The sequence below is a fragment of the Cricetulus griseus genome, chromosome 4 (genome assembly GCF_003668045.3).
Source record: "Cricetulus griseus strain 17A/GY chromosome 4, alternate assembly CriGri-PICRH-1.0, whole genome shotgun sequence".
NCBI lineage: Eukaryota > Metazoa > Chordata > Mammalia > Rodentia > Cricetidae > Cricetulus > Cricetulus griseus.
In genome coordinates this window covers 32,854,870-32,877,446 of record NC_048597.1, presented here as the reverse complement: position 1 = coordinate 32,877,446, position 22,577 = coordinate 32,854,870, and the positions used below count along the sequence as shown (strand labels likewise).

The 22,577-nt window shown below is 38.1% G+C and overlaps 1 protein-coding gene across 1 annotated transcript in view; it reads right to left on the bottom strand.

Annotated features, from left to right (window-relative positions):
- Positions 1-409: 409 nt before the first annotated feature.
- The window catches only part of LOC113830699 (ephrin type-A receptor 6), an 818,688-nt gene continuing 796,520 nt past the window's right edge, over positions 410-22,577 (bottom strand). The window contains exons 16-18 of the mRNA XM_035444430.1: positions 13,553-13,746; positions 2,044-2,193; positions 410-524 (exon numbers count right to left, since the gene is read on the bottom strand). Coding sequence (XP_035300321.1) covers positions 410-524; positions 2,044-2,193; positions 13,553-13,746 — 459 coding nt within the window. The remainder of the gene's footprint in view (positions 525-2,043; positions 2,194-13,552; positions 13,747-22,577) is intronic.

The window sequence follows — 22,577 nt, the reverse complement described above, 5'->3', positions numbered from 1 at the left end:
CTCAATCACAAAACATGGAAGAATGGTCAACTATTTCTTTCTATGTACCATCAAACTCTACACACATCTTTGAAGATGCCACACCTGAACAAATTCCTTTAGGTCAAGTCCATGAACACTTCCCAAACATTTCTATACAAAGTTACACATTCATGCTGAGTTATTTATCATTATGTAGTGATAATCTGCAGTGGGCCAGAGTTTCATTTGCAGGCTATTCAGAGAGGACCTGTGTAGCAGGATATCGAAATCCAGGGTGGAAGCATAAACATAAGGTGTGCAGCCATAATCTGAACAGGAGACTGTGGGTTGTGAAGGGATGTCTGGAGAATCAGAAGAATGAGTCGTAGAGGGTATGTCTTTCTTTGTAGAAATGCTGAGGCACAAAATACAGGTGTTTATAGTACTTTCATACATGAAATCCCTTCTCCTGTATGTGCATCATATGTAAACGTAAAGTCTGTATGCTGCTGACTATTCGTCTCTGATGTCCAATGAGGATGACTCCAATTCGTCTAATGTCACTGAGAGAGTATGGAGACAGAGAGAAGGGAGAAGAGGCAGAGAGGAAGGGATGTGGAGGAGAGAGAGAGAGATTTTGAGTATATAGATTAAATAAATACAAGCCAGAGTAAATGAATACTTACCTATGTTAAATATATACCATGTCACATTTGACAAAAAATGTGTTGGTTAATTGTTAAGTAGTCATATAAATGAATAGCAAAAATTTTGTACTTTCTTCTCCCTTGTTTCATAAATTATACTGTAATCTCAAATTTAATGATATAAAGAAAAATTCCATATCCAGATAGAATGTTTACATTTCTATAGGCATAAGACTATAATTCCAGAAGTTATATAAATTTACAAGTTATAGACAATGCAGAGCACATAGGGTAGAGGTATAATATGGACATGAAAATGACAAAGCAAAATTTAGTAATTGTGTGGAAATAAAAGTGGAAATATATGTATGCCATAGCCCTACTGTAACGACACTTCCATTTTTAAGAGGTACACAAAAAATGAGTACAAAAATCACACAATGCACAAGCATTTCTACTAATAAAATTTTTAAAAAGTGAGACATTAACAAAATCTCACACAGTAGCCCACACTGATGAACTGGATTTATAGGCATGAACACAAATGAATCTCCAATATTGGGTGAAAAAAGCAGGAACAATACATAAGCTCTTACATGAATTTTAAAATTCACATGAAATATGTAAATAAGATATGTATGGAATAATAAGCATTACAGAACCGTGACAATCTTGGAATGGGGGTAGGAGATATGATAGAAGTGGGCCACACACAGAACTTCAACTGTTTTATGAATGGATTATCTCATATACTTGTTGGGAACACTGGAATTTTTAACATTTGTGAATAGGAGACCCTCAAGAGGGATTCCTAACAGTGAGAACAGGGTCTGACTCTGACTCTTTTACTCATTTATGCATATATGGGAAATAATAAGAATCAATAAAATCCAGTATCTGGTTTAAAAACTGTCATAATTTTGAACTGTATGAAATTGTATTGCTATCTTAAAACAATGGTAATTTCACATGGCTCCATGTAATTGCTATATTTTTAATCCAGATTTTGAACATTTCTATTGAATGTAGTCAAAGAATGATCTTTGAGACAATGGGAGATATATGATCATGATAATACATAGAAGGAATCTCTAAAATGGCAGTAACTCTTTAAAGTAGATAGATGTAATGAAGATAGTAGGAAGTACTGTGCTTTATTAGCATATATGGAAAACAATTGACCAAGGCAACAAACTCTATGTTGATGTAATGTCTATGATGTAAATAGGATCAATATGTATTTTGGAATCATTTACAACAATGTCAAAAATCCATTTGAATTAGAATAGTTGAAAGTGTAACTTCAGCTTCCACTGGAATGATAATGACAGAAATTACATACTATCCTTAGGAAACATATTCTTGACTGGATGTGTGAATGTGAAATTCCATGAGCAGAATATCTGATTATAGTAATAAGCCTAGAACTACTCACTCGATGCTCATTCTTGAAATCAGATCAAACGTTGTAAATCCTGCTGCCATGAAGTTACTCTTGTATTGCCCCATCTTTATAGAATCCAACCAGTCACCAACTGTGACGAACAATGGATATTCAGGAACATCACCAGGGGATTCTGGCATTCTACGGGGAAATGAAACACAGCATTTAAAAGCCAGATAAGCCAGAGTTACTCATTTTTATTTTTCCCTTTGTCAATATTCTTGTATCTAATATTTTTAACCTCTATTTGAATGAACCCTAATTTTCTGTCTTATTCAGCAAATAATTAGAAAAAACTTTAAAATCCAATCTTTTGACATTTTCTGCTTTTTGCAACTATGGGTATTATACTTGATAGATCTTTAGAAAACCCGTTGTTTTTTTTTCCTATATTCATTTTTATTTTTTCTTTCATGAAATTGTTTTGAAACTTGAAGCCTAGTCTACCCACTCTCTCTGCATGGAGCCTAACAGCTGTTCATAACTATCATTTCTGACCTCTTAGGAATCCATGTCCTTCACCACAAAAAAAAAAAAAAAAAACCCTCACAGAATCAATTAACCTGGCTCTCACAGAAACTGAACAGATAACCAGAGAGCCTGCATGACACTGACCTAGGCACTTTGCATATATGTCATCATTTTGTAGCTTGGTCCTCTTGGGGGACTCCTAACAGTGGGAACAGGAGCTGTCTCTGACTCGTTTACAGGCTTTTGAAACCCTACTCCTCATACTGGGTCACCTTGCCCAGCTTTAATACATGGCGAGGTGCTTAGTCTTACTGCAAGGTGATATGCCATATTTTGTTGATAGGCATGGGAGACCTGTTCATTCCTAAACAGAAACAGAGGAGGAGTGGATTTGGGGATGGGACAGACTGGGACTTCAGGGAGGGACTGGCAGGAGAGGAGGGAGGGGAAGCTGCAGCCAGGATATAAAGTAAGTAAATAAATTAAAAACTCGGGAAAAAAAACAAAATAATCAGCAAAAAGCCAAACCAAAACAACAACAACAAAAGGAATCCATGTCATTTTACCTGCACCACACTTGCTGTGAGGGATCTCCTTTTAATGATGAACTCACTGATCAAACTTCAAATTATGTTTTTAAACATTCAACAACAGTCTTATTTAAAAACAATTTCTGATGTCATAAAACTTAGTTGCATAAATAGGATTTACATATCTGAGCATAGTATACAGGTATTGTAGCTTAAAACATAGATATGAAGGCATAAAATCAAATGTCAATGAAGTTTGGGCTAACAAGTCAAGGAGTATAGTACTGATAGATCCTAAAATAGCATTGTCTCAATCATTTTCATTTCTAAAATATATTCAAAAATCATTCTAATTGAGAATGTTTATAGTTTAAGCACAGGAATAATATAAATGCATTGTTCTGGAAAGGCTAGGAAAGATATGTGTGAATGCATGCATACATATATGTGTATATGCACAGCACACACATATTAACTAAAGTTGGGAGGAATAAAATGGAATGAATCTTAGAAATTATAGTAAAATAACTCGGGATTTTGTGCTTAAATCATCCTAGTAAAAAATTGCAATATTCTTCTTCCAGGAATATTGGAACATAGTCTATGAATGTAGCTGGGAGTAAACAACACAAGAGTTTTGTAATCTCTGTTCCTCCATAACCCGGCTTGTACTTGGCATGTGCTTTCATGCTCCTCCCGGGTGTAATAAATAGGAGTGGGGTTACTATCCATCATCTTACCCATTATCATTCAGAATGAGGTTTCCAAGCATGAATTGTCCTCCTGACTATATACAGTCTAAATTCATGTGACATTGATCTTGTGACTGTATACAACTTGGACTCAAGTGAACTTTGCTTACACGACCTTGCTTAGCCCACAGAATACCCTCAGAATATAAATTGTCTGATGCCTTGAATAAAATGGGCTTTTGCATGAGACTTCAATCGGCCTCATTTTTAGGCTTTGCTCTCCCAGGTTCATGTCACCAAGAAGAGTGACAACACAAGAACCTGTAGATATTTTGATGTTTGTAAAAATACTTGGTAGGAAAAGTGTATAATAATTGGTGCATTACAATAAATGAACCATTTAAACATTCTTAGATACAGAAATTACATTATCTAGTAAACTAATAATGATCTTTAAAATATGCTTATGATTTGATTCAAATCAATATTTACTAAATAATGAAAAATGTTTCTAGTACAAGAAAATGTTTAAGCTTTTATTAGACACTGAAAGTTAGTCCAACTTCCAATTATTTTGTTCCTAATATATTTTAAATGGATGCATATATGTGTAGCCATAATTTGAATATCAATATTTTAAATATTTCATCAAGCTTTTGCCATCAATATTTTAATTGGAAGAAGAATCTGCTAATAATAAAAATCACTTGGTTAAAGCCCTATAAAGGAAGAATTTCTGGGTTTATAGTGTTACCTAACTCTGGTATCACTCTGATAAAACATACATGGGGATGATCATTAAGTTCTAAGGTGAAAATTGAAGACCACTTACAATCAAAATTACACTTTCATTGAAAGTCTTGGAGGAGAACAAGTTATACTTATTTCACCATCTAAAGTCAAAAGGCAGTTTCTTGCAATGCAGGGCCAAGCCCTTGCTAAAGACTTAGGATCCCTTTCTTTGGATATTTTCTTTGCTACATTGATTTCTTTCTCTCTTTCTAAACTGAAATCCAGTTCTAAACTGAGGTGGGTGTAAATGTAGAAACCCAGGTGTCTTTGTTTTTTTGTATGTAGTAGGGGTTTGTGTACACTATATTCTATATTGAGTATGATTTCCTTTAATGGTGATTTTACTTTAAAAAACTATTCAGTTCTAGTATACTTCTATAATTCCTATTCTGGAAGCTAAACCATAGTGATAAGGCTATATAACTGTGGGTTGTTTCATTCTAGTTAATATCAGAATGACTCACAATTTTACACAAAACAGAAATGAGTCATGCCCAAAATTTGACAAGCTATCATAGCATCTATGACAGATTCTGGATTGTTGCAATGTTCCTTCCAAGTTTCTTAGCTGTATATATGTTAATAAATATCACCAAATAAAAATTCATATATGAAATACCAAACAAGACCCATGGTGGCAATCAGACTTAGCTATATTTTTGAATGACAGTGTTCCTTAGAATCTCCGATTGTCAAGCATGCACTCTGAATAAGTAAGAGAATTCAAAATAGCTTCTGCATAATTTTTTTGGATTATTTAGTCAGTGTCTATAGCTTATCTTAGCAGTAGGAAATACTGCTGTACTTTGCAACTAACTCTCAAAAGATTAGGACACCCTTTTTGACTACCATAGGTTAGAAAAGTGAATGTCTTATTTTAGAATAATACAGATTTAATAAATGGAATTACTTGTTAGAGAATTTTGTTAAAATGGAACAGAATTAACAAATAAGTTAAATTGACATTTCCTTCATATTCTTATGCCTTTCTTATTTTGTTTGCTTTCATTTATTTGTTTGAAATCATATTTCACTGTGTGTGACAGCCTGGCTGCAAGCTCTTGATCCTCCTGCCCCAGCCTCTAGAGTTCCAGGATTATAGACATGTACCTCAAAACCTAGTTCATATTCTTTCTGATGCACAGGGAAAGTCAGGTGAGTTTCTTTCTCTACACTGGGATGACACTGGAGCAACTCAAGATTTCACACTTTTATGCAAGCAGTGAGTAGAAATGTGGTTTGCTAATTTTATGTCATTAATACAGAAAACTGATGGAAAAACAAACACCTCTTAAAACTAATGACTGTGATGGCCTACCCCCCCCCCCCTGAAAAGCATTCGCATTTGCTCCCCAAATCTTGCAATGTCATAATTTCCTTTCTTGCATTCACACTAGTTACCTAGTTAACTCCCTGGCCTTTTCTGCAGCTGGCTGGGCACTTGATTTAGTAAGGTCAGGGGCACCACATTGTTCACAGTGGCTGTGCGGTAACTTTGATTTCACTTTATCTTATACTGAAATTGAAAAACGCTGCTATATTCTGGCTTTCAGAGTTGGACACTATCATCCTCAGATGAATTCTCTAGAACATTGTCTAATAAACAATAAATGCCCTTTCTTATCAAACCTGTACAGTGATAAATTCAGTCTATTTTTTTTTTTTGCTGAGATTGTGGATATTGTTTTTGGTGATTAGTAGAGTTGCTCACCTGAAGCATCTTCATAGCCTAGCCAGAAGCTCACATTTTAAAAGTATATATATTGTAAGCAGGATGTAACAGCTCACATCTGAGCTCTCAGCATTGAGGAATATTACCACTTTCACATGAAGTTCTCATGATTCAATGGCCATTCTTCTCTAGATTTGGTTAATTCACATATCAACATTTGAATATATATATTGTCTACCCAGTCATTCAAAGAAAATTTTACTTTGCATTTTTTCAAAATTTCAAGATTTTACATTCTTTTCAATAGAGCTTACTATTTAACTTGATCACAAATTAACAAAAATATTTTTGAGACTAAAAATTAAATCATGATTTGACTCAAACATGTCAAATGCTTAGGAACATATATCTTGCCTCTATTTAGTGTTTATGGGTAATTAGTGAATAGTATTTGCAGTATGAATCTTAACTGTGCTAAGTTGGAGGTGTTAATTTTTGTCAGACTTTATTCAGTAATTATTGTCTATTTAATTGTCCAGATTATTCAATATGTATAATAAGAGTGATAATGGGTGAAACAGGAATAATAATTAAATTGCAGATATGTACAAATGGAAAGATAAGTATGAGGCAGGAACAATGCTTTCAAAATATCTCTCAGAATTCTGAGTAGAGTATCCAGCACATGGTTCTTAAAGAGAGAATAATTGGTCACTGTATCTCAAAGAAAGATTCTTTTGTTTTCCAAAGAAAGATTCTTTTGTGAGGAAATAATCCAGAGTGAAAACAAAAATTATATCAGATGCAGTCACAATGCATTGACAGTGACTGCCATTATATCATTATGGGATCAATTCTCACCACTCCACAAATAAGGACAGGAGAGTAACATCTGAGCTAAGTGCAGGAAGAAAGAAGCAACGTGTGTGTGTGTGTGTGTGTGTGTGTGTGTGTGTGTGTGTGTGTGTGTGTGTGTGTGTGTGTGTAGCACCAGAAAATGCAATCTACAGAAATGCCTAAGGATGCAATTCTGGAACTATGTTCTTGCCATATTTCCCCCATCTCTCTATATTTTAGTCGTTATATCTGTTCTCAGATAATGTTCTTCAAGTGGCTACTCATTGGAGGAGGATGCTTGGGGAGTACATAACTATTTATCTGCTGTTTATCTCTATGAGGGAGGGCATATGTTCTATAACTTTTTACTCAGTAAAAAAAAAATAAAGGGAGAGCTATGCTACACCAAAATATTTTAAAGGGCTTTTAATAAACTTCATTTATTAAGTCTTATTTAACACAAAGAAAATCTAACTGAAAAATAAAAATATACCTTCTTTTCATATACTCATATATTCAGAACAGTACAGGGCTGAGAAACTCTGGAGATTTTCTGTTATTCTGTGCTACATAGTCTAAGTGAGTAAGGACTTGGGAGTTGATGAACCTTGTTACTAATCTAATGATTTCTTCTTGTGTTATTTTGACAAACAGCCTCCTTGAGTCTCCGTTTTCTTATCTGAGTCACAGGAACGGCAGCAGTGATGATTAAAGAAAGAAGCAATGATGCCAGCAGATGATGGGGGAGGTCCTTCTGTATATATGTTTATCTTATTGGTTGATAAATAAAGCACTGTTGGCCAATAGGGAAGCAAGATAGGTGGTGCTAGGAGTTGAGGGGGATTCTGGGAAATGTAGTAGAGACGGGGGTTGCTGTGTGATCTCCAGGAAGAGAAGACGCATAAGGCGCCCTCTGCAAGATAGTCCTTATAAAAATATATAGATTAGTAGCTATGGTTGATAATTAAGACTGAGCTAGCAAATAAGTAATCCTAGTCATTGGCCAGCAGTATTGTAACTAATATAAGACCCTGTGTGTTATTTGGGCTCCCTAACGTGGCGCAGACTCAGGTGGTTGGCGGAAAGAGTTATCATTACAAGTAGATACTATGACTGGCACACAGTTGAGTCTCAACAAGTGGCACTAGTTGTCATTGTTTATAACATAGGATATGTACCAGTGTTACCATAGTTATAGGCAGTATTGTAACTATCTTGTGCCAGTAGCATAGCTCATTCAGTCATGATTTTCTAGTGGGCAGGTAATCTGACCAACACTTCATATTCTATCTTCCTCCACGAAACTAATTATTGTACAATTTATGCACAGATTTGACTTGACACTTATTTCTGCATGACAAAACATCAATAAAGTATATGGACATAAACAATTTTGTAGATGTTGATAATCTATTTCCTAGTCAGTATCATGATAAATCTTTTGGAAATGAACGGAAAATTTTATATTATGTTGTTGAAAACTATTAACTGAATAAAAGATGATAGTACTATTTGGTCTTAGGTTTCTCATTGTTTTCTGAAGAAGCAGCATTATGGTGATGACATGACTGTTTTCCTACCTTCCTCATTCATTAGAAACCAAGTTCTTGGACATTCAACCATACCTTTGTATGTACTAAGGAAGACAGTCATTAAAGTTACTAAGAACTGCACGTTTACAGGATCCCTAACCATGACCAGTGAATATTGAAAATATTTACAGTGTGCCTTGGCTAGAGCAGAACATGATGAATGAGCCCATTGGCTATCAAGGACCAGCACCGTCCATCTGAGCAATTGCTGCATATCCCCAGACACCATCTTTGAATTGATGTTGAAAAAGTACAAAATTGTTTGCCAGTGACTTGTAGTGGCCTTGGAACAGAATTGGAAATGTTATTTTCTTTCCCAACTACATACTCTTTCTCTTCATCTTTTTTTTCTTTTTGGAATACTAGGCATTGAAGGAAGGGACTTGTTAATAGTAAGCAAGGGTTCTACCACTGAGCTATATACACTAAGCCCTAGGAATGTCATTTCCTGATTACACTGCAGTGCTGCCAAAAAAGTGCAGCTAGATGCCTGCCATCTAGTATGCTTAGCAGACACCAAAGCCTGGAGCATTGGAAAGGATGGAGAATGAATGTGTAGGGTGAGGAAGGTAGGGAGTAGGTAGGGCTTAGTGAAAGGACAGCATATGGCAACCAGGCCATTTTGTATTATTAAACGTCAGATAGCCAGATACATCCCTGGACTCTATAGGATTATACCTACATAGAAGGTTGATCCTGAGAGTTGTGGGAGCGAGAACGAACAGAGAGAAGGAGCAGAAGAAGTGTAGTCAGGCATTGCTTCAAATACTCTACTCCACATAAACCATTCTACCAAGGACTGTGTGTACCATGTGACAAGTACAAATGACTCTTTGAGAGGAAATTATTGTAAAGTGATTAATGAGGGTGCATTGATGCTGCATTTATGGAAGGTTGCCTGCCCCCATCAGATGGTAATTTTGAAAATCTATTTAGCGGTTAGCTGGATTTAAGGACATTCTTATATAAATCACCATGATCTCATATATGTCTTTACACTTTTTAAAATAGTGTATTGGGAGCTCTACAGGAATGAGAATATGCATGTGGGGAAATATCAGGGCAAGGAATGTCAGCAGAAGACAAGAGCAAAAACTGCTCTTTCCAGTCCTGACAGCCTTGGATCAGCATCTTTCCTGTAGAAACACTCAGGTGCTTGCAAGGAAAGGCTACCAATGTGATTCATGAGATTTCTAATTTGCTAGCATAAAAATATTAAACTATGGGTTTCATAGCCTTCCCCTATTCTCTTTAGTCATCTTAGTCCTCCCCCACTTATTACCCATGTCAAGACAAAGAGTAAAAGTTTCTCAGGTGAATTCTTTAGACAAAGGCAATTAGAGTGGAATAAAAACCATGGGAATATTGTCAATGAAAGAACAATGCCTGGGGAAACAATGGTGTAGAAATGAGAGAAACCTGGAGTTCAGGACACTGAAGTAAAGGAGAGTTTAGTGGTGAGTGGCTGTGCTTTATCATCTCAGGCTCTGTAGTGTGTGTGTGTGTGTGTGTGTGTGTGTGTGTATGCATTCGTGCATGTGTGCATGTGTGCATGTGTGTACTGCATGCATGTGGCTATGCAGATGCTAGAACAAGATATCAAATCTTTCATTTCTGCCCTACAGCCTTGAGACAGGATTTCTCACTGAATTGGAAGATTGCTATTTTGGTTTGACTGGCCAGCTAGCTCCTGAGCTTTTATTTTCTCTATCACCGATGCTGGGGATGTAGGCACACACAATCATGCTCAGTTTTTTTTTTTTTTTTTTTTAAATGTGGGTGCTGGGGATTCAAACTCAGAATAATGCTCCTGTTTGCAGAGCAAATACTCTTATGCATCAAGCTGTCTCCCCAGCTGGCATGCTTAAAAGGCATTCTGTCACAAAGATTGATGGTCATGTTTCCTTAATCCAACAATAATTTGGGTCAGGCATGCATTCTTGGAATTTGGGAGACGGAGGGGTTTCTCATGTGGAGGTGCTTGTCATCATTTTATAAGCACAAAACCAGCCAGGCCATCTCTTTACAATAAAGTATCTCAGTTCTCTGGGATTAGAATAGAGTGTGTGGATGGCGGTAGGAATATGGTGCAAGTGGGAAGACAAGGAAATTCAATCCTGGCCCTTCTGATAATAAGAATAAGGAGCAGTTTCAGGGATAATACCCTGGGACTCAGGTTCATTTTGCTTCTCAAACAAAAATATATTAAAATAAAAAGTTCATGTGCCTCTGTCATAAACAAGGAGAGAAAAATCACTCACAAAAATTTCCATTTGTTTCAGATAGATTAGATTTTGGAATTGAACCAAGCTGACAACTTTCTATGAAGGATGCAACTTCTGGCCTGTGTGGTATGGCTCTTAGAGCATGTCAGTCATTGTATTATGGGTCATCATGGCCATCAACCAGGACCCTACATCTACCTTGACCTATGGGTCTTTTCCCCCATTGTTTTGGTCATTTTTCTGATTTGAGATTCTTCTTGAGTATTTTATAAGTAATAAAAGTTTATTCATAGTCTCAAAATACAGTCAATTAAAAGTGATGACTATAGTCACTTCACAGTTGGATACCTTTGCTATGGCCGCCATTAAGTCTGTTAACCCTGTGTTCCTAGAAGCCCCAGGGAAGTGATTTGGCTTTAGAGTTGTGATATGAGCCCTCTTCCACTAAGGTAGACTTATTCTGTGGTATGTTTCCATTATGATGTTCTCTCAGTAGTAGTAAAGCATGAACACTGTATTTTCAAGAAACTATGAAAACAAAAATCAAGAAACATTTTCTCTACTTATCTTGCCTATGGGAGACAGGTTTCTGGAAGTAAAAGTTATTATTATGTATTGATCTTTATTTTAACTTTGTATTCCCTCTTTATTGTCTTTATCATTTTTATTTAAAAAAAAAAAAGTCCCTTTGTGGCTGCTCATAGCCTGTGTACATCACTGCTAAATCCAGCTAACACTCCACTCTGTGTTTGCTGAAGCTTTGTGAAGACTTGGGGGCACCACATTCCTTGAAAGAGCCTTCTCCTTGGGCTTTCATGATGTGGCTCTACCCATCTTTCCTGCATTAGCAGTCTGGCTCTTGTCTTTCAATCTCATTTGGTTATTTATTTGGGGATTGTGTCTTGACTCTCCAGGTCTTAGATAGTTGCCTTCCTTTTCTCTGTTTATTTGCATTCTTTATTTTCTTCATAGGTTATCTAAGTATGTTAATGACTTCAGTTACAATCTCTATGCTGCCAGCTTCAAATGTACACCTTTAGCCTATATATTTGAAAATAAAGTAATTACGTTATGCACAATTGTCTACAGGTTCGTATGTATGTATGTATGTATAGGAACCCATGGAGGCAAGAAAGGGTCCTATATCCTGGAGCTCAAACTACAGGCAGTTTTGAGCAGCCCTGTGTAGGAACTGGAAACTGACTCAAGAATAGTGTGGACTCTTAGCTGCTGAGCCATCTTCCTAGCTGAAATAGACTAGATCTTTTTACCTCAAATTCAAATTAGAAGTATATACCTAGGAATTTCCACTTGACCTTCCCACAGGCATCTCTGACTCAGAATGCCCAAAATAATCTCATTTAGGCTCCAAAACTTGCTCCTCTTCTTCTCTTAGCAAGTATACCACCTGCCATTTGTGGGAAAAAAGAAATGACAAATTTCTACTCCTTTCTTCTTCATTCCATATTTACTTAGTGACCAAGACACATTGAGATTATTTGTGTGTGTTGCCTGACAATAAATTCATTCCCTTTCCTCCTCATCTTAACTTTACCCTCTCATTTTATAACTCAGGCCTTGAAATTTTATAGCTTGGGTTTCTGAAAAGACACATGTGACTCTGTTTCCCATCTATTTTGCATTCATAGCCAAATCAGCAGTTCCAGAAGTGTAACTGTAATCACATCATTCTCTTGCTTAAACACCCTTCAGTGGCTGTCCATTGCCTTAATAATAAAATCCAAAGTGCCTTTCTTTTCTGTGCGTTTTGTTCACAGCTTCCTATGCTGGACTGCTTAGAGGAGACAGGCTGCAGCTATAGTTGAATAATTAGCTATTTCATGCTTGGCTTCATCTTGCTGAAGCTGCCAATTAGTGATTTAGAGGTGAACTCTTACATGCTCTTTTGTGAAAAGAGGTCTGTTTCAAATAGCTCTTTAAGAGCCTAGTCTTGTTGTTACCAAAATCCTATCCTGACTGGAACCTGGGATCCACAGTGAATGTCTGCATATCCTGTGGCCATCTGGTAATTCAGGAAGGTGAGCATTGGTTATATACAATCTAGTCTAAGAGAAGACATTGATGAACTTTAAGTGTAATATTTCAGATAGAGATGACGATTATTTTTGCTTCCATTTTTCTCCTCCTTTTCATTGCTCTTCACAGAGACGTAAGTAGATTTTCTTGGTTCTACGGAAGATTGTAAAATGGCTGTATCAGTGCCTTCTCTGGCCCAATTCTGATTTGGGGAGAGGAAAGAAACAACAGCAAGGTGTAATCCGACCAGTAGGGAACATGCTTACTTCTGGTGATTCAAATAGAGGGGTGGAACATAGAATGGAAAGAAAATTAGAGGGGGCACACACATGCACACAAATTCTACTCATAAATATGAAGAAGGATCAGTAAAGAAAGACGCAAATATCAAAGATCCACATAAGAGAAATATAAATAAAGTAATAGTTTAGATACAGAGAGAAAAAAGGGGGGTTTTTTTCTTGTGAAAAATCCACATTTTTTTCATGTTAGTAATTTATCTGTTCAGCTGATAAATAAAATAAGCTTTATATAGGGTCAGCAATTAGACAGTTACCAAGGCAAACTCATTCCCTCTACCTGTTGTTCTTGCCTGTAGCCTGAAAGAAATTATGATTGTCAGGGGAAAAAATACCAACATTATGCATCTTACACAAGGATGTCCTCCACTAGCGTGTGAAGGGCACTGGGATTGCGGATCAGTTTGTCAAGGAAGCTGACGATGTCAGTAAATTTGGGCCTGTGGTTTCTTTCTTTCTGCCAGCAATGGAGCATCAGCTGGTGCAGAGACGGTGGGCAGCCCATTGGAGCCGGAAGTCTGTAACCTTCTTCAATGGACAAAATAACCTAAATGCAAACATACACAGATCACTGGCTTACTTTGGGTGACAAGATATGTGTTAAGCTACAGCATCTTTATATGCAAGGGGTAGAAACCAAAATACTACTAAGCATGAAAACTGCTTAAGATGACACACAGGGCCCAAGCAAGGGTAAGTATCTTAAGTTCTAAACAGGAAGTGCTGGCAACTCAAGAGCATCTGCGGCCCCTTTTGGGAAGAAAATGTGCTGTAAGCATGTGCTGTAAGCATGTAGTTAAGCTTCATCACAGTCTCAAAGAAACAATTTCTGTGTAACTTCTAGACCATCTGAAACCCCGATGCCCACATCAAAAAGACAGCGTGATATGGATATATTCAGTGCAAACATTTGTATGTGGCAAACAAATGTGTTTCTTGAATAACATTTTCATCCTCCTTACTATTAATAAGTTCAGTGTATTTTTAAAGACCATTAGTCTCTCTTTATTGTTTATTTCGGTTCTCCTCATTGACTTTGGATTTTCCTTTAGTCTGACACTGACCAGGCAATGAAGTTGTTTTCCCATAAGCCCTAAGGCAGTTCAAAACATGGAACGCTAACAATGTCGAGCATCAAGGCCTAAAAACATAGGGACACTCAGTCTGAGTACCCGATAGGTCCTTCTCTGGTGAGGGAGAGGCTGTCTCTCTCTGTAGGACATGGTAGTGACTAGTTGTGTGTGGCCACTGCGGAGCTAGCAGGATTGAGGGATTGAAATTTTGATCTGGGTTAATGTTAATTCACTTATTTATTTTAAACTCCCACTTCCTGTCCAGGTCTAGAGAAAGGAATCTGTGTAAGAGTTAAGAATGTCAAGGAGATGACAGCCTGATGGTTAGAATCCACTTAGAGGCCAGGTAGGCCTTTTATTTGTTTAATGTATTACCTGGCAGCCTGTCCCATGAGGAATTTCCTCAAGATGGACTAAAATCAATTCTGAATTCATATAGGTTAGCTTTTGAAGAGCAGATCAAAGGTAGTCATTTGAACCTTCGTTGGTACAACATCTATGAAGGAATGCATTGTGTGTGGGGGGGATGGGGTGTGTGTGTGTGTATCTAATTTTAAAAAGCAGGGAAACTAAGGATCAAACATAAAACAGACATCAATCAAATTCTCCCTCTCAGCCAACTATCAAAATATAAAACTGAATTTTAACATCATCACTGTGTTAAGAATTCTGTGGCAGGACCATCTACATATATTCTAAGTTTTTCTTTTAAAGTTAGTATTCTTTTTATCACTTTTTAACTTTAAAAGAATCTTTTCTCATTTTACATCTCAATCCCACTCCCTCCCCTTCTCCTGCTCCCCTTCCCCCACATCACCCCCTCTACACTCCTCAGAGAGTCAACAAAGTCTGTCACTTTGAGGCAGGACCAAGGCCCTCCCCCCATATCTAGGCTGAGCAAGGTAACTCACCAAAAAGAATGGGCTTCGAAAAGCTAGTTTAAGCCCTAGGGATCAGTGGCACTGGGACCAGGATTTATTCCTAGTGCTTAACTGGCTTTTTGGAGTTTTTTCTTTTTTTTTAACACTGACATCTCATTTTAATTTCTTCTTAAACTGACACCATTTGACATGACTGAATTTATGACAGGTGCAATTTGTAAAAAGGAAGCATTAATATTTCTTCAGGATACTCTTAATTGCTAATTTCAACTTTTTTAGTGTTAGAGAATTTCTTATGATCACATCAATATTTTTGTGGCCATAATACTTTGTGTGTGTGTGTGTGTGTGTGTGTGTGTGTGTGTGTGTGTGTGTGTGATCTCCTGTGTATGGGTGTGAGGAAGCCAGATATTAACTTAAGCTATCTTCTGCTTGCTTTAGGATTTTCAGGCAGGGTCTCTCACTGAACATGGAGCTTGCTGCTTTGGCCATTCTAGTTGGCCACTGAGGCCATGAGATCCATATGTTTCTCTCCCACCTCAGTGTTGGGTTAAATGGGTATGTGCTGTCGTGTTCAGCTTCATGCAAGAGGTTGGGGATCCAAACTCAGCAGTAGGCACTTTACTCACTTTCTCCCAGAATACTTTAATCCTCGGGGATATTAAGACTTTACTATTCCTTTTATGTTACATTACTGGATATATTTTTTCTCATGTTTCTTTCTTCTTTATATTCCTGACTGACTTTGATACCAAGCAGGCTTGAGATTAAGTCTCTTGGTTACATATTTTAGTAAAACACAAATGGATAAGAATGCTTGAAATCAATCAAGACTACTGTGAATAGCTTCTGGAAGTAATTATAAAAAATAGGACAGAAGGACTTCAGAGAACAATTTTGAGGTTGTGCCCTGGGAGTGTGAGAGTCAATTTGCCTCTCTATGTGATTAGAAGTGCATAGAATAAAACAGTGACAAGTGAAGCCATGTCAGGAGGAAAAGGTTGCCTTTATTGAGTATTTTCTATGTGCTCGGTCCTTATACCTTTTTTGTTTGTTTGTTTACTGCTTAAAATTACTCCGTCTGGAGGTTACTATTATCATGCCTTTTTACATCATAAACGGGAGGTGGGGAGACTTGCTTAAATTCTCAGAGCTGCTATGTGGCAGAACAAGGACCTGCATTTAATTCCTTGTGACTTTCAGGTGTCTTCTCTGCTCTTCCTCAGATACTGGTTTTGATTTTCATGATCGAATGTTTTCCTCTCAAATGTTATACCATGAAGCAAACATGAATACTGCTGACCATGTTATCCTTTGTCATTATACGTGTTAATTTGACTTTAGCATTTTTATTTGGGCCCTAAACTTAGTATTTTCAGTAAATTAAAAAAATCACTTTGTAGTTTATAAAATGTAATGTTTAACCGAGTCATCACTTCTAAATGCTTCTGGGCCTTATACTCGCCTCTACTATTGCATCTATTACTTTTGTTGTATTTTTTCTATTGCCTTTTCTCAGGCTATGCATACACAAATGCAGGAATTATATCTCTGGGTTTTCCCCCAAGGACTAAGTTCCATAGCCCCAGAAGATGCTATGGAAGTTACCAATGGAGGGAAGCAATCAGGACAGCTATCGGTCTGTGATGCCTGTGAACATCAACAATGGCCAGCACGGCCAGATGCCATAAAGGTTCGATAGTGGCACTTATATCTTGGAAGTAATTAACAGCTATCTAATTGTACTTGAAGTCAACTCAACACAAAGGAAATCATGCCCGGTACCCAGTGGCGAGCAGGTCATGGATCTTAGAGAAGACCTCTTTACCCCTACTTTACTAAATTAGTATACTTCTTTTTTTATTTTAATTAGAAAGAAGATTATTTTACATGTTAATCCCAGGTCTCTCTCCCTCCCCTCCTCTCCTGCCCCCCCAACTAATACCCTACCTATCCCATACCCTATCTGCTCCCCATGGAGGGTGAGACCTTCCGTAGGGGGTTCTTCATAGTCTGTCATATCCTTTGGGATAGGGCCTAGGCCGGCCCCCTTGTGTCTAGGCTCAGGGAGTATCCCTTCATGTGGGATGGTCTCCCAGAGTCCATTCCTATGCTAGGGATAAGTACTGATCCACTACAAGGGGCCCCATAGATTTTCAAGGTCTTCTCACTGACACCCACATTCAGGGGGTCTGGATCAGCCCCATGCTGGTTTCCCAGCTATCAGTCTGGGGACCAAGAGCTCTCCCTTGTTCATGTCAGCTGTTTCTGTGGGTTGCATCAGCTTGGTATGGACCCCTATCTTAACTGCATTCTAAATACTTATGCCCACACTTAGTGGGCATAAGAAGCTCACTAAGAAGCTCCTCTTTGCAGCAGATAGAGACCATCACAGAAACAACAACTGATCGTAGGATGCTCAGCCCCAGTGGATACATCTTCAATACAACTCCTGCACCTAAGGCTCAGAGAACATTGCAGAAGATTGGGTGGAAAGACTACATGAGCTAGAAGACCTGGGAATCCACTGAGTTTGTAACTCCTAGAAATGACAAGAAGGCTACAGCTCTGATTCCTCAACAATATGGCTACCTAAATAAGACCTGAGCAACAGTACAAATAGACACACTAATGTGGAAATCTCATGGGCTGTAACCCTACAGGCAACTAAGGAATGCTGAGAGCTAGAAAAGTAGTCTTCCCCTAGGGAGGGGCCTCTGGTTGGTTATCCATTGTCCAGTGGTGCATCCTGAATTTGTGTACGTGAATTTGTGTACTCGATACAGAATTAACCCAGCAGGTTGTATCTACGTACTTAGATAGCATACAACACCTAAAGAAGACAAAGCCAGGGATTTGAGAGGGATTGAGGCATGTATATGCGTGGGAGATATGGGAAGAGTCAGAGTAGGGAAAGGGAATAGAGGGAAGTGATGCAATTAATTTTTAATAATAAAAAAGAAAGTCACTTCTGGGAACAGAAGTAACTAATGCCTTTTCTGTACTTTACATTGGCTTGTAACAGTGTCAATAAAGGAACATGGAAGACAATGGCATCACCTGCAAACAAGGCACTGTTACTGATAAAGAAATAAGAGCTTGGTTCTGCCTGCAATTGGACCTTTAACACCAGAAGCTATATCTTGAGAGATTCTGAAGCTGAGGGAGGTTTGCTAACTACTCTAAATCTCAGGCTCCCCTGCACTTAGTAGAGGATTTGTTTTATTTATTTATTTTTATTTTATTTTATTTTATTTTGGTTTTTCGAGACAGGGTTTCTCTGTGTAGCTTTGGAGCCTATCCTGGCACTAGCTCTGTAGACCAGGCTGGCCTCGAACTCACAGAGATCTGCCTGCCTCTGCCTCCCGAGTGCTGGGATTAAAGGCGTGTGCCACCAACACCCGGCAAGGATTTGTTTTAAAACAGAACTGTTTCCTAAGAGCTCTGGGTGTCTCCAGAAGGAAACAAAAATCCAGACAGGGATGGAGGATATGTCTTGTAAACAAAAAATAGGGAGATTTGGGCAAAACCACAAATTTCTTACTTGCCGGATGCCTTATTCTGACTATTCCCCTTTTAAAAATATACAGACTATGTCCTAAACTAATTTATTTGGCATGGTGTTCTTAGAGAGGGTAATGTTCTCAAATCCCAAATTTCCCTTGTGGGGAAGAGCAAACTTTTCTTCTTTGGAACCTCCTTTTGAACTCAGAAGTATATCAGGCAACTTTTAAAATTACAGGTCCTTGGTCACCTGAAACAACTAAAATCTGTGAAAAAGTAGCTGAGTGCAGTTGAAAAGGAAAAAAAAAAATTAAAATCAACTCCATGTAAATGACCCCAGCAAACAGAAATAAAAACAACATCAATCAAAAATGGCAAATATATTCCTCTTGAGTGGAAATGGAAGTGTAGCTGGTGTGTGTGTGTGTGTGTGTGTGTGTGTGTGTGTGTATGAACACTGTGATGCTGTAGGATATCTAGTTTTCTGATCATGGGGTTAGAAAAGAAATGCCATATTTTTTCCCCTAAAAGTCCTGTGGTTGTAGTAACATATGAGTTACCGTTTCTTCGACTTACTTTACTAACTGAATTATTTAGCCATGGTGATTCACTGCATTTTCTCATCCTCCCTATCACTCTTATTCCTGAAGCAGGCATCCATCCTGCAGGTGCAATTAGTGTTCGTTTAGTTAGAATGGTGCCTATCAACCAAATGCACGTGCACCAAGAGTCCGAATTACCAAAGAGTTGAGAAGATGAAGACCATTTTGAAAATTGCTTCAGTAGAATACATATTCAAATCAAGGCAAAAATTCCCTCTGTAAAACGGAAGGTTGAAATAATAGGAATGGGTTTTTAGCAATTTACTGTATCTTACACAGGTCATTACCCAGGGACCATTACATAATACAGTCGAGTTTGGAAAATCTAATCAGAGGGGAAAAAGTTGAAATTGACTGGACTGTTTGAGTCATAAAATCACACTGCATTTCAACGTAAGTGGATTCTGGGTATCCTCCAGTCTTGGCTGCGGTGCTGGCCCCTGACTGAGAAGAGTTATAGAATTATGAGGGCAATCAAGAAATACAGGAAACATACTTTCTTCCTTTCTTAAATTTCTGACATGCCTCCAAAAATAAAAACCTGGAAGATGCATCCCATTCGCTCCCTTCTAGCGAGCTTCAGAAAGTAACCTATGGGGAAACTCACTATTATTACACAAAAGCTTTTAAGAAGTGAGGAGGAAAAACTCAAGCATTGTGCTTCTTTGTAGCCTCAAGTGAGATGTTCCCTGATGTCTTTCTTCTAGAGAAAACTGATGCGTTTAGTGGTAAAGCCTAAATGATAGCTCAGCCAGGAGGGATCTGCCATTCAAACTGCTTCAAGGCTTTTTTGTTTGTTTGTTTGTTTCCAGTCTGGCAGTCAGATTGTTAGTGTTACTAACAATGAGAAGTCACTTCTCATTTAAGTGAGGCTGGCCTTTTCCCACCTACTGACTCTGTGGATTTGGTTATTTCCTGCTGTTCATATTTTGATCCCCCCCTTCCGCCCTGTGAAGATCATTACCTGGTACAAGCACTGGAGTGAAGAAGAAGCGCAGTGTGTCAGCTTTGGAGCTCATGCTCCCACGATAGATTACCATTGGGTAGTAAATTACAATGCTTTTGGACTCAGGATGAAAATAGCATACAACATTACCTGGACCTACCTTATGGAAATGAAAGATAAACTTCACATGCTTAAAAGCAGCAAGAAATTCCCCCACTTTCAATCTGCCTGAGAATTGTTTTGGGCGATGGGGCAGTTCATTCACTAAAATTTGACTGGATTGTTTGTAAGAAATGTAGCAACAAGAGAGAGCATTTCAGAAAATTTTAACACCGAGGCACAAAAAGCCGCAAGTAGGCTTTACATTTCTCAACAGTGATAGGCCAGTCTGGGTCCTTTTGCAAGCAGGAAGCAATGCAAACACTTCTGTGCGGTGGGGTGGCATGCATAATTAATGGTGCCTTGGTCATTAGGTAGAGCTGTTGTGGAATGTAGACTCTTTGGAATCCTGGATGTTTACTTTACAGGTTAGCAGTAAAAAAACATGCACTTTGGATTAAGCAGGGACTTGAACTTCAATTTCTTGGCTCCCCAACAATCTGGGTAGGTCACTAATCCTTTCTAAACTCCAGTGCTCTTATCTAGAAATGGGGACAATAATGGCATCTACCCCAGAGAATTACCTTGAAGCTTAACTGTTAAGATTCTAACTAAGAAATTGTGTTCATTTAAACACAAGGTTATTATTGATAGGTAAAGACTCAATCTTCTCATGTTTTAAATTTTAATTTGTTTTAAATATTCATTCTGTTATTAGAGTGCTTTTCTTCATGTCTTCGTGGTTTGATATCTTTTTTTGTTTGTTTGTTTGTTTTTTTTGTTTTTGTTTTTTTTTTCGAGACAGGGTTTCTCTGTGTAGCTTTGGAGCCTATCTTGGCACTCGCTCTGTAGACCAGGCTCGCCTTGAACTTACAGAGATCTGCCTGTCTCTGCCTCTAGAGTGCTGGGATTAAAGGTGTGGGCAACCAACGCCCAGCTTGTGGTTTGATATCTTAATGAATCAATAAAGCTTGATGCTTAAAATTCACAAAACAAACTGTGTCTAATGAAAACTGGTGATTTATAGAAAATTCATAAAATCAAAGATTTTACTACCCATGATTAATTAAACAATGTATATATACCAGATACTATATATGAGCTATCTTTTGTTTCTTCAATATCTACAGCTGGTTATTTTGAACTCCAGGAAATGGTATACCAGAAAGCTTAAACCACTTGCCTAAGTGTTCAGTTAGTCATGGGCCTGGGATTGGAACTCAGAACTTCCTACCTATTTGATCAGTAGCTCTTAACTGGGGGTAATTTTGTCCCCCATCTCTGACAAGGCAACAAACAGGGACTTTTTTTGTTATTGTTATTTTAGTAGGGGAATGCTACTAGAATCTAGTATGTAGAGGCTGGTACTGCTGATAAGCATCAGCTCCAACTTTCAGGACAGACCCCTGACTGTTAGCAGACTGTGATTGGTTGACTTACTCACTGGGCTGCAGCTAGTTTCTGTGGAGCTTTGTAGAGGAGATTAGACCAGCTTTCAGAAGATCCAGCAAGCCAAAGCTTAGATCTCAGATCTCTCTTGCCTCAAGCCAGGAAGTCACTTCTCAGTATTGTTATCTACAGTCAACGTGGCTAGTCACCACCTCATTATGGAGCACATTTGAACGTGGATGAGGAAGACCTGCCAGGGGAGTCCATGTTTCCCTAAGCTAGAACTGAAAGTGCTGTTGACTTGACTAGAACTGGGGGTATCGATTTGGAAGGAGTAACATGGCCTTTGCCTACACTTCATCATGGAGAACAAGAAAAGGCTAGCCATGATGGATAGTGCCACTTTCTGGTCTTCTTCAGTGACCAGAGGCCCTCTGTTGCTATGGTGCTAGAGTACCCTGGTTATTGATCACATGGGGATTGACAGGTACAGAGTCATACACTTAAAGTTACATAGTTCAAAATCTGATGCATCGTGCCATAAAACCATGGGAAACAAGGCTGGCTGCTGGAGACCCATTGCTCCTTTTGCCTCCATAGTCTTCCCCAAGGCATGATGCTCCAGCAATCTTGTGCCAGTGCTCTACTGGACATTTCCCTTTCTGTGATAGTCATTGTGAACCTCGAGTTATTCATGGGCCTAGAGAATAAGAGCAGGTTGAATGTAAAAGAAAAAAATTCCCTATTGACATATAGTGTCACACAAAATCCAGACTACAATAAAGTTGCTCTTGACAAATGCTCTTGGACAAAAATGAAAGCAAACAAGCAAACCAAAGAACCTCACATATCTTCTAGCTGCACAACTACTTTCAACTTGGAAT